Below are 18,579 nucleotides of genomic sequence, written 5' to 3'. Positions count from 1 at the left end.
TCAGCTGAATTGGGGACCCAGATCAGACGAAGCATGCATGATGGTGAGGCGCAACCAGGCTGGGGATTAGAGCCGAAATCATCAGACCAGTGCATTGTGGTAATTGCACAGAGAGTGGTGGATGATCTTGGGCCTTGAACTCGGGATACATAATGCTGTTTCTGATTGAGATGACAGCCCCGATTTTGTTTTCCTTTCAGCGAAGTTGAAGGTCGTGCAGAGCATCAGAGGACAAGTACTCGGTAAGTCGCGGCGAAATAGCTGTAGGTACTCGGTAGTGAGGCAGGAAACTATCTCGCTACCTAGTTCGCTGGGTACATACTTTGGACTTGTCTTGGACTTGTACAGATGCTGTGTGCCGTTGCCAAGAAGTTAAATGACGAAATGACGACAATCATACGTCGCATCAAATGTCAACTTGAACTTCACACCAACAACCTCCTTCTGATCCCTCTGTCATCATCGTGTTGGCCTACGACGTCGCCAAGTCAAGGCATCAGATCACCCATGCCGTGAACTGCTTGTCTCGTTTACCATCATTCCGGTCTCCTCGCCTCAGCTTCTGAAGTTGCATCTGCTCGAAAAAGTCCTTGTCGCGTGCCTCTCTCGGTCGCCCCTCGATTGTTGAACTCTAGTAGAATCCCAGGATATCTGCAAAAAGCCTGCAGCACCCCAAATGATGGCTTCTCAAACTGCGGCAGACGATCCCTTGGTCTCGGCTCTGCCTCCCGCCACTGATTACATGACTTATTTGACATTGTTGGAGTATCAACTGACCCCTGGGAACCTTCCTACATTGAGCAGGCTCCTCAGCGACGATGACGGTAAACTCGCCGAGGAAATTGGATGGGACTTGTTAAAGCTCATTCTCCCTATGCTCAAGGACACGCCTGAAGAGGGCAATCGATGCCTAGAAATTGTCGCTCGAAGGGGCAATCCCCGCGAAGTCGTTGTCCGCGTCGCCGAAGAGCTAGAGAAGTTGAGTGACGCAGTCCCGGATTCAGACAATGAAGACGGGTTTGACCATGGACATGACCAAGATGAGCTTCCGACCTTTCCGGGCGAAGCACCTCGAGTCCACCTTGGACAGATGACCCTCCAAGGCATGCCGGAGCAGGAGAAGCCTGCCGAGATTCCTTCTGACAAAGGCACCGGCGAATCGAGCATCGCACAGCAAACAGTATCAGTCAAGGCTTTGAAATTGCACGCGCTGTTCAACATGCTGAGCATTCTCCACCCTAGAATCAAAACACAGTACCCCAGTCGCTTTCTTGCAACCTCCCTCCCGGCCGCCCTGGGCGCGTATCGGCAGGTTCCCATCTCGACCGTGACTACTTCCTCTTTTTTGAGCATGTTGGAAAAGATAGCTGGCAGGAAACGTCCTCCCCTGCCGCCCCGCACGAGCACTCAAGGCGAGGGACCGTCCTCAAGCAAACCAGCGCCGGATGTGCCTACGACGGCCGCTTCTTTACCGGATCCGGAGGCCAAGGCCGAAGAAGAAGATACCGGGGTCAATGAGCCTTCAGACGGTGAAAAGGCCATCATTTTCAGACTCCTCGACGCCGTCCTCCTCGAGGGTTTGGACGAATACATGTCCTCGCTCGCAACCCAAGAGCATCCCTCCATGTCCTGGACCGCTCGATTACGAGAGTACCGCGAGCCAAGGCGCATCGTGCCCGGCCGACCGGCAGAGATAGAGATCTGGCAGAAAACACCAGTACTGAAGGAACGAGACGCTCTTTTAGCCCAATTTTTCTCAATTAGCAAGCAGATGCAACTCGACGCTAGCCGCGAGATCACAAAACTCGTACATGAAGACGAGGACGAAGATCTCGAGAACCCATACCATGACAAAGATAATGCGCCTTCAGAGTACCCGACCATGCCATCTCAGATCCCGTTCCCCAGAGCCGGGGTGATCTTCCTCCACGCCTACCAGTCCTACCTAAATCCGTCCAATGCGGAACCGCTACTCACCACCTCCGAGCTCACAAAACTCATCGCTCACTCGTTTCCCCTCAGCGCAACTCCGTCCATTCCCCTGCCACCACTCCAAGACTCGCTGCTCTCTCTTCTGTACAAACAATCCCTCGCAGTCTCTGCCGCCCCTACGACACCACAGCCTTCTCCAGCCAAATTCCTCCTCTTGATAAGTACATTAACGCAACTCTTCACCATCACACCCTACCCGTCTCTGCGTGACTCGGCATATTATATTGCAACGAGACTGCTACACGCGTATCCCGAACCCTCCGTTCGTCTACAGATCATTGCGCAAACACTCCGGGGAGATACTCTGAGCACCAACTGGGCGGAGATTGAAGATGAGTTGGGGGATACCGAGCCGCCAGCGCCGGGGATTGATGAAGAGACTGGACTGACTAGGAGCACTTCAGCCTTGCAACCGCATCCGATTCCACTGGCACCACCACAACAATTAGGGCCGTTGAAGGCCGTGGGCGTGGATTGGTTGAAGGATGAATTTTCGGAGTGGATTCGTGCAAGAGCGCAAGGCCAGGCTGAAGAGGGGGCTGCGGTGGTCGGTGCCTTGGATCCTTCGGTAGTTCTCCTGACACCGGAAGATGCGAGCAGAGAGGAGACGGGCGAGGATAAGAAAGATGCAGCACCCTCTCTGATTGATCTGCTCTTCCCACCGGACATTGTCACACTGGCTCTCTCCACAACATCCTCCACGACAACATCGACCTCTCCAGGAGAATCATCCTTGGAGAGATTGCCAGAATTTCTCCTCTCGATCCCTTTCTACATTTCAACCCTCAACCTCATTTGCATCGTGCTCCCGCATCTACCTTTGTCTCAACATCCAACTTCAGCGCTAAAATCCCGCATCGCGGCGCATCTCTCGTGCCTTGACAATTCGTCGAAATTTTTGCTTGGGCTGCTTCACCATGCTCAGTCGTCGTCGATTTCCGCTGCTGCTGCTGCTGCATCTGGAGAAGCAGGAATGCAGGGAGGGGAAGGAGGCGGTGACAACAAGCATGAAGGGTTCCTGGAGGAGTCGCGGGCTGATATCTTTGCCTTGGAGGATGCCTGTGTCAGGGCCACGGGGGCGTGGAAGAATGTGCACAACGAATGATGATGACGGGGATGAAAGGGTCACTTGCCGTCATTGTCTGTCCAATATGTATGTAACAAATATACCAGCGGCCCCCGTTTCGGATACTGGCAGGGACAGTGAGTGACGGGTCAAGGAACAGGCCAAGTGAGTAAGTAGGCAGAGGCAGGCAGAGGCAGGCAGAGGCAGGCAGAGGCAGGCAGGCAGGCAAGAGAACGAGACAACACACAAGACGAGTCGAGGACAGATATCTATCTCCATATGCCTTCAAAAGGAAAAAGGAGACAGAACAGAGAGCTATTGGGTCATAGTGCGCACTCACTCACTCAACCCACCCCGAGCCCGCGATCGCGACCGAGATCGAGAACAAGACACAAAACGAACCAAAAAAAAGGGACCGAGTCTAACTATCTATCTCTCTGTGGGCTCGAGAAGGAAGCTGGAGTTAGTTATTTGTTTTACACCATTAATGCACCAAGCGCTCAAATCACTCAATAACCGAGTCAAGCGGTCTGCCTCGAAGGGGGGATGATATTCATCCGAGATGGACGTTCTTTAATTTTCTTGATCTTGTTTTGGGGGTTTAAAATTGAATTGTCGGCTCTCTGCCTTCGACGAGGTCTGAGTATCCCTGCAGAATCTTCAGCCCTCGTCAGGTAGCTCTCTATCACCCTCGACTTCTCGAAACTAAGTATGTAATCTTCTGCTCTCCCGGCTGGCGTTCTGTAGGTATGTATGTTGGAAGAAAGATGCAAAGCACACCAAAACAACAGAGTGCGGCAAGAATCAACCGTCCAAGCAAAACGAAAAAAAAAGCCAAGGGCTAGACAGTCCTTCCTCGGAAGAACAAGAACAAGTCCTGCATGGAAAGGGCAGAGTCCAACCCAAGGTGTCTAGTTCGCCCAGTCTATAACTTCCGTTGACGCTCATCATTCCAAGGAAATCATAACAGTGAACCCGTTGTGCTGTTGGTCTCGGCCCCACATCCAGAGCAGCTTGGAGGTCGAAGTCGGAGGCAAAACTTGTCCTGGGGCCCAAGAGGGACGGACCAAGAGACTCGCGGAATGATTCGAGAACAGTTGGCCAGACACTTGTTCATGTGACGACCCTTTTTCCTCCGAGGGCGCGGAAAGTCATGGAAACCCCACATTGTTAAATCCAACCCCACGACTAAGTCGTTGAAGGGAGACCACGTGAACATGTGAACCTTCCGATTCTTTCCAGGTCGCCCCTCCCGATCTTCGAACCAAAATTGGGGGAAAATCCGTCCGGAGGGCTCACATCTCTCCCCGGTCACGGTTTTGTGTTTTGGTTTGGTTTTCATATGCGGATCATACATCCTCCCCGCGTAATTCATCCCGCCTGTTCCGATGATTCCTCCCCCCGATCGTTTGGTATACGGTGTCATTTCGGCACAGGATTGCGAAGCCGAAGCTCGCCTTGCTTATCGGACGTCGGCTGCATTGCACCTCTCCGATCAGCTGCACGGCACCCGATCTTTTACCAAGGTGTCTCGAAGTCATCGATTTATTGTTGGTGTTTACGACCAGACATCTTCCTGGTACACTCCGCTGCTGCGCATGCTCTTGACCACTTGTTCGGCCTTCTTCTCGTCCACTCCCCGTTCGGCAGCAATGATCTGACCGAGGACTTCGTTAACTTCTCGGGCCATGTGGGCTGCATCACCACAGACGTAGAAGTTGGCCTTCTGCTGCAGGAGTTCATTGACCAGTTTCCCGTTTTCTTTCAGATGGTGCTGCACGTAAACCTTCTTGGCGGTCTCGCGAGAGAATGCGTTGAACACAATCAACTTGTCGCCCAAAATCTTCTTGTATTCCTGTAGTCATCCGTTAGCATCATAGCGCATGACTCAAGACTCTTTAAAATGTGTGAACTTACCTCCCATTCCTCCTTGTAAAGCCAGTCTTCGGTCGAGCGACGGCAACCGTAGAAGAGGACTGTGTGTCCGACATCTTCACCTCTCTTGGCTTGCTCTGCACGTTCTTGCACGAAACCTCGGAAAGGAGCAACACCAGTACCGGGACCGACCATGATGATGGGTTTGCTGGGGTTAGATGGTAACTTGAAGTTGGAGTGACGAACATGAACCGGAACATGGATACCGTCGTACTTGTTGCGGGGCCCCGTAATGGCGTAGGTCAGGCCGTGAGGTGATGGATCAGGGTCTCCGTTTTGCATTTCCTTCAAAGCCAAAAGATAGTTGGTAGTGACACCTTTGACGACGTGGCCAGCACCGGGAACGCGAATGGATTCCACCACAGCGGTAATGGAAATCTTCTGCGGCTGAACGAGGGAAGAGGAAGAGATGGAGTAGTAACGAGGCTGCAACTTGTTCAGGCCCTCAACCAAGCAAGAGAAGGGGACGGCAGACCAAGGTCCCGGGTGGACAGCCGAGACAGCCTGGGCAATGTTCAACATCTGCGAGGCAACCTTTTCCTTGAAGTAGTCGGCATCGGAGCCCAGTTTCGTCATTTCCTTCTTGGCCTCCTCGTTGGGAGCAAAGGCCGCTAGGGTAGCCAAGAACTGACGAGAAACGGGAGCGCAGATTTCCATGTGGTAGCGAACGGCGGCATCGTAGGTCGTTGGGGTCGGAAAAGGGACCTTGGCCGTAGGGTCCATCCCCTTCATGCTGATGACGGTGTGTCTCTTCTCTTCCAGGCCAAAGGTCTTCATCAAGCGATCCACTTCCAAGCCTGCGTTTGTGGGCCAGACTGCGATGTGGTCGCCGGTGGTGTAAGAGATGCCGGAACTAGACACGTCAATCTCGCAATGGAGGCAGTTTCGATCTTTGACGGTGAACAACTCTCTGGATTCGGCAATCGGGGCAATGAAGGGGTTGTGAGCATTGTAGGGGCCCTTCTGGGCGCCTTCGAGATGGTTCTTGTTGGGCTCTCCCAGGTAGACAGTATCGCTTTCTGGGGAGAGATCTTCTCTCTCTTCCACGCTGAAGACTGGTTCGTAGATGGCTTCACGTTCTTCCAGACCCATTCTCTCGGCGAGGGCAGCCCACATGGGTTCTTTCCAGGCCAAAAAGTCTTCTTCCATGGTGCCAGCGCCGTCATCTCCTTCACCGGCAGCACCGATTCTTTCGGCGCCCAATTTGGTCAAGATCTTGTCCAAGTTGCGGACCATCGAGTTGTAGTGCTCGTAGGTATTGTTACCCAGACCAAACGCGACATATTTGAGGTTACCCAGCGGCTTATCTTCCGAGGCTTCGGAGAAGGAGGGAGGGTCTTGATTCATGAATTCCCAGAACTCGACTGCGTTGTCGGTGGGTTCACCTTCGCCATAGGTGGCCATGACGAAGAAGGCAACTTTGTCCTCGGGAAACTTGTCCAGGTTTTCGTAGTCGTAATCTTCCAGGTCAGCCGTCATTGTGCTCAGGCCAAATCGAGCGTGGCCCTCTTTTGCCAGTCGAGAAGCATAATCCTCGGCAGTACCGGTTTGGGAGCCGTAGAAGATGACGCAGTTTTTACCCGATTCCTCCATCTTCTCGAGAATATTGCGGGAACCCTTCTTGGAAGCGCTGCCATTGAGGGCAGATGTGGCATAGGGGTCCTTGGGGACGCCCCAATAGGTGCCTTTGGTGAAGTAGGCGATGCTGCCGAGGAGCAGCAAGACGAGGACAGCAATGTCCAGAGTGTCGACCTGAGCCATGGTGGGGATTTGTATGGGATGAGGCTCAGTGGACATGGGGAAAATGGGTCGGGGAATGGGTTCGAAAGTGCGAAAAGGGTTGATCTAAAGAAGCAGAGCGACACTGCTTATATACGAGCGCAGCCGCTCAGTGGTGAGCAATTGGACACCGTGGAGATACGGGCTGGAAGGGGCCTTGGGCACTGTTTGTGGCCTGATGTGGCCAAGATTACGGTGAGCAGATGGGCAGGGTGTGCAACTGGCCTGGGTGGCTCGGTGTCTTGGTGGGGTAGATGCCCTTCGGCTTCGCAGGCTGTCGGTTCCTTCTTTTTATTTTTTGCCTTGTGTGGGCTGGGCGTCGCGTTGCAGCTGCCAGCTACCGAGGACAGGAGAGGGCGAGAGCAGGGGCGGTTCGGAGGGAGGCCAATCAGTCGGTATGCTTGATGGCGGATGGGGCTAATGAGGCCTTCTCCGGGTGGTTCGTCGCCGCTCGAAATCGGAAGGCCTTCGACTGTATTCTTCTTGGGGGGTTTGGCGGGAAGCAGTGTCTTGTCTCTGAATTGAATACGCACAAAGGGGAACTGAGGGAAAAGTGAGAGGGAGGGCCTGCGGGTATTAAAAGGAGTCTGGGGGGACGAGGATCAAAGCAAAACTTGTCTGCCGGCAATTGGGAGAATCGGGAAAAGATAGAGGATCTGGGGTCTGGAGAAGTTTGGCTTTTTTTTTTTGGATGCAGCGGCAAAACGAGGTCGCGGAATTGTTTGGTGGCTTCGGGTGAAGAATCGCGGCTTTGTGCGAGAAAAGTGACGAGAGTAAGAGGCGCGGTGGCAGTTCGGCACCTTTAACGGTGGTGAATGGGCGACTGCCGGAAACAATAACAGTGCGGGAGGCGTCTTCGGAATTGGGAGTGACTGGTAGCAGCACGGGAGTACGTATAAGTGTGCGAGGTAATAGGTGCGCCTACGGTGCTAGCTGATACCTGAGAGCCTCGTGAGTCCCGCGCGGGTTTGGCTTGGGCTAGTGAGGCTTGGGGGGTGGGCGGGTTGTGAGGGACGGCAGTTGGCGTTTTTGGCTTCTTGGAGGACGACGACAACTCGAGAGGGGCATCAAGTTCCTTTTATTCCTTTTATTTCTATCCTCATCCACAGCCATGTACAAGTATGCTCACTGCCAAAGCCACTACCACTCCTAGCGATGCCTAACTGCGGCGTTTCCCATCGGCATCTGACTGTGAAAGCAGACAGAGCATGTTGTGCTTGTACTGGGTATGTGGGTTCATGTGGTGGCAACCGTTTCTTACCTGCGTTGGCCGCCGCCTGTCGCCCCCTGCCTCCCCTCTCTCTTATCCTCCCCCACATGCTACCTACCCCTACGAGTATACATACTCCCGATGGACCCCCAAACGCCCCGTCCAGCACCCTCAGGGTTTACCTAAGCTATCCCAACACAGTCAGCACAATATGAGAAGACTCCCTGATTGCGCATTCTCAGATGACGCTGATCAAACCCTGTAGCCGCCGCTGCTGTGGCAAGGGGAACCATATCCCGCACCGAGCCCAGCAAGCCAGGCAACCCTCAATCGTCCCCTCGTATATCGTCTTCGAATATTACGAGCCTATCGCACCCGGCTCGGACTACTCCGTCCCGCATCTACGAAGGAGTCAACCCCCCCAAAAATAACTTCGAAACATGACGAGAAATTGCGAATGATGCACATAATACGGGCATTGCCTCTGAAATCGACAGTCAATTTCATGGCCCAAAGCACAGAGGGAGAAAAAGGGAGCGAGCACCCTTTGGCGCCGGGGCGAGTCTGGCAGGACCGTGACAGAGATGAGTTGATTCTCCCCAACTCTCCCCTTTCAGTTGGCTTCCTAGCTTTGTTTCCATGGTGCACGATATCTATTGGTGTGCCTGGCTTGGAAACCGACTCGACGGTTAGAATCGTCAGGCTGGCGTCATCTGATTCGACCACATGTGCCCCATGCCAGCGAATCGCACAGTTGTAGCACATAGTTCCAGCCAATTTGTAGACAGTGACTGTCTTCTCGCAATCGTCCTACAACCCACGCTAAACGACAAAAAGGGCACTTGTAGAATGGCCATTGACCTCTTATTCTCATATGGCACTTCACTTGGTCTCATCTCGTACCTGTCCCCCGAGTTTGAGGGGGCCTTTGTTAACGTTGTCATGTGATTGGTGGGCATCCTTCGTTGTACCTCGTCTCCCCCGTCTCCTTTGTAGCGGGCGATTAAAATTCCAACTTCAACGACAACTCACTGCACATTTTTCCTCTACTTTCCCTTCATCCACGGCCTCTACACCTCGCGCTCCTCGGGTCCAGAAGCAATGACGCAGTCTCTGCCTTCTCTTCAACGTCGGCCAACACCGGCGCACAATGTTGCATAACCGTGAGTGCCAACTCGGAATTCTTCCGCTGCCCATCAAACAACCAACGCTCAATCCTCCCTCTCCACACGCTGCAAGATCTGCCCATTATCGATGCTCTGCGTCAAGATGAGCCCATGAGCCCATGAGCACATGACCCCCCGTTCTAACCGAGTCCAATGCTATCAGATGCTCAATCAGCTTCTTCCAACGAGCCCTCCATCTTTCCCCTCGATGGCCCCGGACCTGAACAGATTTCCCAACCCTTGCCCAATGGCCGTCCCCAACTGGCTCCCCCGATCCATACCAGAGATGCATCGGTGACAAGAGGCAGGCCTCAACAGCCTTTGGCTCAGCAATATCCTTCCGCTGCTTCGTCGCGCTCAGGCTCGGTGCAGCCCCAACCGCATGGCTCAGAATCAAGTGTGAGCTCAAGAGGTGGTCCCGCAGTCGACACCGCCCTGCAAAGGCGAACGTCAAACAGTTATGGCCATCACCGCCAGACATCCGTTATACATGGCCTGCAGCACTCGAGAAGCCCTAGCTTCAATTCTCCCTCAACGGCAAGCCCTCTGACCCCCGATTCTCTACTGAGCGCCCCGAGCTATGGAAGATATCCGAATGCGAACCGACGCGGCCAGTATTCTAGCACTGAGAGTACCTCGACCTACACCAGCCCAGTGTCTCCATATCTAGGTCATACCCAAGGGCATTCAATCGATTCTCTGATTGATGGCGGTGCCTCGGTGCAAGAGCCTTCTTCCTCCTCGCAGCACAGGAGGCGCAAGGACCCGTCCAGAACAAGACGGGGCCACCCGGGCCATGCATATCGCTCGTCCAGCATTCATCAGCAACCGGAACCGCGCACCCCAGGTGAATACGCCCTCCACCATCTTTTCCATGCATTTGTGCTGCGGGCCGATCAGAGAATCAATCACTGCCTTACCCTTTTGGATACTGCTCTTACGCCGGTCGAGCAAGCCTGTGGGCCGGGCGTTGATGCCGGGTTTGACCAATTGATAGCTTCGCTTGGGCACATATCTCGTCAAGGTCCGAAACCTTTGGTGGATAGTTTGATGCTCTGGCGGAAGGGTAAGGGCGACGCCGCGGGCAATTTGAAGAAGCAGCTGGTGCAGCAGAGCCTGCAAATGGGCCTCACCAATTCGTCTCTACCTCCTTCACTGCCCAGACGTCATACGGAACCTCTCCATGTTTCAGGGGACACGGGTCTCTCCCAAGCCGACGCTGGACAGGGCTCTTCCACAGAAGATGCTCTTACGCAGGAGAGTCAACTGGCAGATCTCCGTGCCTCGATATCAGTCTACATCCTTTGTCGAGTTCTGATTGCGATTTTTGAACAGAGCAGTCTGCCGGCAATAACCCAAGATTTGGCCAACAAACTTGAGGACATTTTGTTCACGCAGATGAGGGAGGTCGATCCCTCGCAGATCGTGTCATCCACCACTCGACTTGCCAATTGGAAGATCTATGGTGAGGTCCTGGGTCACATGAGTCGACTTGACTTTGTCAATGTCACGTTTCGTTTTACCCAGCAACTTGAACAGTGGCAGCTGGAGTTTTCCAAAAGTCCGGGGACCGCTAAAGCGAGAGAAATCGAATCTCGTCTCGAATTGCTCCTGCTGGGTATGCGCCATCTCCATATTTCTGTTACGAGAGAAGCTGCCTTTGGTGTCGCTGAATTCCTAAGAACCCTCGCCGCTCTGTTCTCCGACGCACATGGACCTCGCGTGAAGCAAGCATATTGCCAACTATTCGAGCGTTTGCTCACGGCAGTGGCAAGTAACCCGGAATGTTTTCAGACAGTGCCGAAATGGAAAGACTTTATAGAGATCGTCAACTCGCGCCTAGGGAATATGTTGGTCAAGGTCCGTCATTGGAATACTGGCTTTCCAGTGTCGATTTTGCTCATATGCGTTTCGCCGATTGATGTGTTCTCTGCACAGTGGCTTTCAATGATTTCCAATCTGGCCGGCAAACTCAAGGATCGCTCAACACGAGCTCTGGCTTTGCAAGCCATCTGTCAGCTGGTCTGGACGTACCTCACACGTGTTGGAGAAGCCACCCAAGTCAAATTGCGTCGGTTGGAAGACATCATCAAACTCGTAGTTCCACAAGGGAGGAAAACACACGTCGTCTCAGAGCCATCTACCGCCACTCCGTTGGTCCAGTTTATTAGAATCATTGGCTTTGCTGCTCAAGACCTCTGTTTTCGTTCAATCATCTTTCCCCTTCTCCATTATGACATGTTCCAAACGAGTCGAAACCTCAAGATTGAAAATATGGAGCCAGAACGAATGGTTATCGGCATACGAGCATTTCTCGCCGTCATGGCCGATTTGGAGAAAGATGGAACAAGCGGCCCGCCCTTCCCTGCTTTCACTGTTCAATCGCAGAATGTTGATGGTCTGCCAGCCTCGCCTATGAGCAGGAGGACGAGCCTGGGGATAGATTCACCACTTCGACCGCGATTTGAAGATGAGAATCCGTCCTCGCTGCCAGTCAATACTGCCATCTTGGATGAAAACGCCCGACAATACTATTTGCAGTTCTGCCAGATCTTGGGCAAGATCACAATTCTCTGCGACAACACCTTCGGCGGACAAGCTACGCTGAATGAGAAGCTATCTTCGACGAACGTGACCCCCAAGACCCCTCTCGCTGATGCATTCACATTGACCCGCGGCCAAGATGGAACGACTGCAGACCAGCGACAGTCGTACTATGAACTGCTCCATGTCGCCATCCAAGCTCTTCCTCGATGCTTCACCGATCACATTCCGCTGAGCCCACTGATCAACCTCCTATGCACGGGCTCTGCTCACGTGCAAGCCAACATAGCAGCTTCTGCTACACAGTCTTTGAAAGCGATTGCCAAACAGGGTCATGCCCAGGCTGTAGCAATTGCCTTCCCGCGGTTTATCTTCCACTATGACACCCAGTACTCTACAATGTCGGACGAGGGCCGCCTCGGACCGGCTCATATAGAGGCAACGTTGACGTTGTATCTTGAGTTGCTACAAATTTGGACAGAGCAGCTGAAGCAGAAGGCAGTTGCGAGCTCTTCGGATACAAGAGACCGTTCGACCCCGGGTTCCCACCGAGCCTTACAAATGGAACTCACCCATGTCATCCCTCATGTGGATGAAATCGAAGCCTATGGATTGTTCTTTCTTTGCTCGCAGTCCCGTCGTGTGAGAGCATTTGCTATCAAGGTCTTGCGACTTGTTGTTCAGTTTGATTCAGTCCTCGGTCAAGAGGTACCATCAAGGATCATTAAACTTCTTGAAGGCCAATCGTCAACAATTCTGGACTTGCAGGAGGATGCACTCAATGTCGCAGAACGCAGCCGATTGCAGAAGGACAAGCGCACTGGCCCTGGCCAAAGCACCTTGATCGAGATTTGCAGTTCTGAAGTGTCCTATGATTCGACGCTCTGGTTCAAGGCTTTCCCTAATCTGATTCGCGTCGTATTTGACGCGTGCCCAAATGCCATCGCCCTATGCCGAGGGACAGTCACCGACCGATTAATGATGATGCAGAATGATATTGAGGCCTTTTCAGAGACAACTGGTGCGAACGCTGCCATGTACGAGTATCGCCTGCAGGGACGAAGCTCGGCAACGTCCGCAGAAGTGCTTTTTGAGCAGTGGAAATTGTACCTTATCATGGCCTGCGTCACTCTCAGCTCCCCGGGCGGCCAGTCTCGCAGCCAGCTCGCTGATGCTGCTGCTCATGCAAGGAAGGCATCAAAGACTGCTGCCACTGCACAGGACAAGATGAGTTCCGCCCGGGCGTTGTTCTCTGCCATCATTCCTATGCTTGGCGCCGCCCCCGACGCTATTCGTGACGCTGTGGTCGCCGCTCTTGGTTCCATCAACCGCAAACTTTGTCGTACACTTCTCGAGTCACTTCAGTATGCAGTGATCAAATGCAATGACGAGGCAAAGGCGAGAATCAACCACCAGAGAACTCCAAGCAGTCCACAACGATCTCAGCAGACCGAACGACTCCGGACCGAAGTGACACATGTTTACAAGCTCACAGCATCTTTCTTGCGTTACGAAGACGTCTATGAGGACGATTGGATCCTGCATAACCTTGTCAATTACACAAGGGATCTGCGCATCTTTCTGAGCGATACTGATGTGCAGAACGACTGGCGATTCCAAAAATTGAGGTATCATTTCTGCGGGTTGGTGGAGGAGGTCTTCGAAGGTGTTAACAGATCAGACGCGCCATCTCGATGGATGCCTTTTGAAGCAAGGAAGTCTGCATTTGCCTTGATGGAAGATTGGTGCGGCTACTCTGCTGAGCGGAATTTGATGGACCCCAATCACGGTCATGGCCGAGATTTGCATGATCGGATGAACGCCAGTGCTGCCCTCGAGAAAGAGAAGAACAATCTGAGAGTAGCTGCTCTGAGTGCAATGGCGACGCTGTGCGCCGGCCCGATTAGCATCAAAACTGACAGCAATGCGATCCTGTCATTCAATTTACAACGAATGCTCTCATGGATTGATACGATCTTCGCAACCAACAACCACAAGATGCACACCATTGGGCGACGAGCACTCAAACTCCTCCTCATGCACAACCCGGAGCATCTTGTGCTTGCCGAACATGCCATAGAGCAATGCTATAGGACCGAGTCTCCCACGGCGTTTGAAAGCTATTTTGGTGTGGTGTCTGAGGTTCTGATCCAACAGCCGGACTATCCTCTACCCTTTTGGAAAATTCTCAGCATCATCGTGTTCACCTTGGGGAATGAAAACCGTGAAATCAGGATGCAGTCGGCGCATCTAGTCCGCACTCTAGACGAACGCCAACAGAAGAGCACCAACCTGCAAGAGTTTGACATCAGCATTTCCGACAAGACACGTGCTGTATACAAACTGGCCCAATTCGAATACTCCAAGCGACTTGCCCAGGCTAACTCGGATATCGCATTTATGATCTTCTCCGAATTTTCGCTGCATTATAAATCTGCCCGAAACGATCATCAGCGGAATATGGTCGTTGCTATCTTGCCATGGTTGCAGACACTCGAGCTCCAGGTCGACCCGGGGACAGGATCTCCAACTGCCGCCTCGTATATGCTTCTAGCAGACATGTTCGAGATCACGATTTGCTCGAGCAGCGCAATGCATAACGAAGTACAGGCTTTGTGGCAAGCTCTGTCAACCGGACCACATGCGGGAAATGTGCAGCTGATCCTTGACTTCATCATTTATCTTTCGCTTGATCGCCGCGATCAGAACTTTGTCGAATACGCAAAGCAGATCGTTGTGTACCTGTCTTCCACTCCTGCCGGTTCACGAGTGTTGGAGTTTTTCATGTTGCAACTCACTCCGAAGAATATGGTCAATGACAGAAAGCATGCCGATGTAGTGATGCCTGATACGAGAAATCTTCCTTATGTTGCTGATCTGACTTCTCTGCTGCCTATGGGCAATAAGCAGGTATGGTAATCCCGATTTTTTAGATGAATCACAGACTGATGAGCCGTTAGGTTGGCCTTTCTCTAGGACAAGTCTCCCTGATTTTCCTGGTCGATCTCATGGTCACTCCAGTAACCCTCGCCAAAGATGAGGCGATCAAGCTCATTCACACGGTACTTATCCTTTGGGATCACTACACAACATCAGTTCAAGAACAGGCAAGAGAGATGCTGGTCCACCTCATCCATGAATTGGTCACCACGAAGATCGACTCCCAGATCCTTAGCTCTGCCAAGTCAAACATTGAAGGTCTGGTTGCGGCAATTCGAACAAACAGTTCTCGGATAAGCTGGACTTACGAGAGCAATACGAGAAAAGACGAAGATGATGGCGCTAGCCGGGTTCCCCAGGCAATGGGTGTCCTCACCGCAGAAATCGTGAACATCTTCAACCTCGCATTTGACAACTTCAGCGACAGCTGGGCTAAAGAAGCGCTGCACTGGGCCTCCATCTGCCCAGTCCGGCATTTGGCATGTCGGTCATTTCAGGTATTTCGCTGCATTTCTGTCAGCCTGGATGCCAGGATGCTTGCGGATATGCTTGCACGACTTTCTAACACGATTGCTGACGAACACACGGACTACCAAACATTTTCGATGGAGATCTTGACTACCCTCAAAGTTATCATCGGAGCACTAGAACCTAAAAACCTCCTGCGATATCCCCAGCTCTTCTGGACAACATGCGCTTGTCTGAATACCATTCATGAAAGGGAGTTCTACGAGACCCTGGGGATGCTTGAGAAATTCCTCGACAAGTTGGATCTATCCGCTCCAGACGTCACGGAGACTATGATGAAGGGACTGCCCGGGAAATGGGACGGTGGTTTTGAGGGGCTACAGCCGCTGCTTTACAAAGGGCTAAAGTCTGCTGACAGTTTAGAAAAGACTCTCTTCATTCTTCACAAGCTCGCAGAACTGCCAGATTGCCAATTGGTTGGAAACGACAATCGCCTCCTCTACTGCGTCCTGGCTAACTTACCGCGATGGCTTCGAAGCTTCGAGTTGGACGACACCGATCCTGTGACAATAGCATCTGCACAAAGACTCGCAGAGGTGGCAAGTGTAGCTGGCCACAATGTTCTTTCCGCCTGCCTTCAACGTTTTGCCAATCACGAAATGACATCAAGTCAGGAGATGCTCACCGCAACCATCCAAGCCATGAAGGCAGCCTACTTCCCAGCATGTGATGCCCCAAGTTTGATCTTTATGATCGGACTGCTAACCAACAAAACACCATGGTTCCGAGTCAAGCTGATGGACATTTTATGTCAGCTGATCCCGATTGTGAATATGAAAAGCCATGCCATCACGACCCATGGACCCGATCTCATCTCCCCACTACTGAGACTGTTGCAGACTGAGCACTGCACACAGGCTCTGGAAGTAATGGATTATATCATGGAAGTGGCGGCTACGCCAATGGAAAAGCATCATATGCGGATGAGCATGGCGTCTGGCTCAGCCAAGGCGATCAGAAAAGAGTATGAGCGGACGCAGAGCCTCTACGGGATACCTCACTCGTCCGGCTGGTCTATCCCCATGCCTGCCATTTATTCTAGCATGACAAGGCACAATGTCCATGCCGTCTTCTACACATGCGGAGACTCGGAGTTCCTACAGGAGCAAGAGACCACCACTCCAGACGTTGAGTTTCAAGGTGACGATGGCTACACGGACTCGTATTTCCCTCCGCAAAGCCGTGCGGAAACCATCCGATCACTGGAAGTTGCTGCAGAAGCCAACGTCAGTGACTTGGTGAATACTCTCGACAGTCTCGATGATTTCTTTGACGACATCGATGGTGACGATGTGTTGACCCCAACCGGAGCCAGTCACCTTGGAGTCTCTGCCATCACGATTCCCACTCTTACTGAACAGAGCACAGCATTGTATGATGAGCAGACGGCTCCAATCCTTCGCCAGAGTCTAGCGCGGACGGCGTCGGCAACCGCCGTGCAGGATGGGTTTACCGAAGCTGGATCCCTTCCTGGCATCACCCATCGGGCCCAACCTAGTCTATCTTCTCCAAACTCCACCGCAAATACACAAACCTCGTTCTCTTCGAACGATGAGTGGGGAGGCCCAGGACCTTCATTACCGAATTCAACAAAGAAGCCAATCCTTCAAAGCGTAATCAGCTCGATCAATCATACTCGACCTGGACTTCATGCCAGATCAATCACCTCCCCAGCGAACCAATATCCGGTGTCACAACCCACCTCAAGTGGAATGGTTCCTGTGTCCGAGGGTATTTCGCTCAGGTCTCAGGACGATTACGCCGACCAATATGATGATGTCATTCTGTCGGATGGAGAGAACAGCCCCTTCCCATCGCTGAGCATGACTCTGTCAAACCAGACCAAATCTTTGTCAGGGCCAGGGCCCTCCGAATATCAGACAACCCCAACCTCTGCGACCGAGACCGGAGGCGCGTTCAGCCTTCAAGGGATGCGAAGAGGCATGCGGCGTCTCACAGGCGGCAAGAGTGAGAGTCAAAAGGAGAAGGAGAAGATCAAAGATATGGCACGCTTGCGCGGGCAATCTGGAGGTCAGGGTCAAGTAACTGCGGCGTTGCAGAGTCCCAGGGTTCCGAGGGTCCCTGCAGAGTATCTCAATGCCACCGGCATGAGCGGAGTCAGTCCAACCTCGAGCCCTGGAGTCTGAAGGCATGGGGAAATGATTTTTGTCTTTCGAATTTTTCCATTTCTATCACCACCACAACGATACCCATAATAGAGCATCATGGAGCATGACAGCAGTCTCATCGGCGTTTCTTGAAGATTTCCAACGGCTGCAATGTGTCTGTGTACCATATACAAAGGCTATTCTCGAAAGGGAGGATAAAAAGCTGGGCTTGTATACTAGTGTTAACAATTGCAGGTGCCCAAGGAAGAGATGTGTCACATCAAAGACTTTCGAAGTCATCCGGAGATTCTCATTTTGTTCACTTTGATTCTTTGCGAGCTTTTGGCGAGAGTTCGCGTCAGTCCACGCGACCCAGCGGAGACATGTCAACGGCGCACTGACCATCACCAGCATTCCTACGTTCTATTACATTCCGAGCAATGGGTCCAAACAGCAGAGCCAGGCGACGCGCGACTCAAGATCGTCTCTATACAAGAAATACAGGTAGGTGAAGCAGAACAGGAGGCGACGCAGCAAGATGCAGCTTACGAAGTGCATCAGATTGGGCCATGTTCTGCTGACCTTGTACAGCTTTACGGCAGTGTCTACCGCGCAGTCAGGTTAGGTGTTCAGTTCCCACCTGAAGGACCTAAATGCTAACCACAATAAAGCATCGACGTTGCCCGACGGTTGTTATCTTACCTCGTCAGTCGTATATGGGAACATCACTGGCTCAAGCAGCTTGACCACCACCAGCCAGAGCCAGTCAACCATATCCACGAGCTCTCCAGCTTCAGCATCAACCTTTAGCAATGGCGCATCATCGTTCTCCACGACTACGCCCTTCAACCCCTCAAGCACACCGAGTCCCACGTTGCCATCCTCAACACTCCCTCCTCCAACATCAAGCCCATTCGTGATCACTGTCAGCGGTGTCGGCAATAAATTGCGCGCTCGTTCACCGGACTTTGTGACGTTCAGTGCAAGTAATGCTTATATCTCTCCCGACAAAGACCTTGCTGCTGTATTTGTCCTCGCTTTCGACGGCCAATTGCGTGTGGGGAATGCAAGTGTCGGTACCAACGGAAATACTGGCTCATTGGCTCTCATGCAGTTCACCGGAGCAACCCAGCCGAGCGGATATAGGTGGTCTTTCAATGCGACGAGACTGATTTTTGGGGATACGACATTCTCTGTGACTCCTGACGGACAATTGTTTGTGATTTTTCCTGGCGGTCAGCCGCCTGAAGGATCTGTGCAAGTTGGCGTAGGAGCTGAGTTTGTTGATGTTTCAACATCCAGCTCGAGTCA

The 18,579-nt window shown here is 52.5% G+C and overlaps 3 protein-coding genes across 3 annotated transcripts; 2 read left to right on the top strand and 1 right to left on the bottom strand.

The window, feature by feature from the left end:
- Nucleotides 1-679: 679 nt before the first annotated feature.
- A1O5_02076 (uncharacterized protein) lies at nucleotides 680-3,097 on the top strand (the record flags this gene model as incomplete). Its single annotated transcript, XM_007742692.1, has 1 exon — nucleotides 680-3,097. One exon carries the CDS (start codon nucleotides 680-682, stop codon nucleotides 3,095-3,097), a length of 2,418 nt encoding a protein of 805 aa, XP_007740882.1.
- Nucleotides 3,098-4,616: 1,519 nt separating this feature from the next.
- A1O5_02075 (NADPH-cytochrome P450 reductase) lies at nucleotides 4,617-6,754 on the bottom strand (the record flags this gene model as incomplete). Its single annotated transcript, XM_007742691.1, has 2 exons — nucleotides 4,617-4,913; nucleotides 4,976-6,754. The coding sequence occupies 2 exons, from the start codon at nucleotides 6,752-6,754 to the stop codon at nucleotides 4,617-4,619; spliced, it is 2,076 nt and encodes a 691-aa protein (XP_007740881.1).
- Nucleotides 6,755-9,301: 2,547 nt separating this feature from the next.
- Nucleotides 9,302-17,307, top strand: A1O5_02074 (uncharacterized protein; the record flags this gene model as incomplete). Its single annotated transcript, XM_007742690.1, has 2 exons — nucleotides 9,302-14,602; nucleotides 14,653-17,307. The coding sequence occupies 2 exons, from the start codon at nucleotides 9,302-9,304 to the stop codon at nucleotides 17,305-17,307; spliced, it is 7,956 nt and encodes a 2,651-aa protein (XP_007740880.1).
- Nucleotides 17,308-18,579: the final 1,272 nt, after the last annotated feature.

This window comes from Cladophialophora psammophila, assembly GCF_000585535.1.
Source record: "Cladophialophora psammophila CBS 110553 chromosome Unknown aczJe-supercont1.2, whole genome shotgun sequence".
In the NCBI taxonomy this organism is placed as follows: domain Eukaryota; kingdom Fungi; phylum Ascomycota; class Eurotiomycetes; order Chaetothyriales; family Herpotrichiellaceae; genus Cladophialophora; species Cladophialophora psammophila.
The sequence above is the reverse complement of the archived record's forward strand: the minus strand, read 5'-3'. Positions and strand labels throughout refer to the sequence as shown.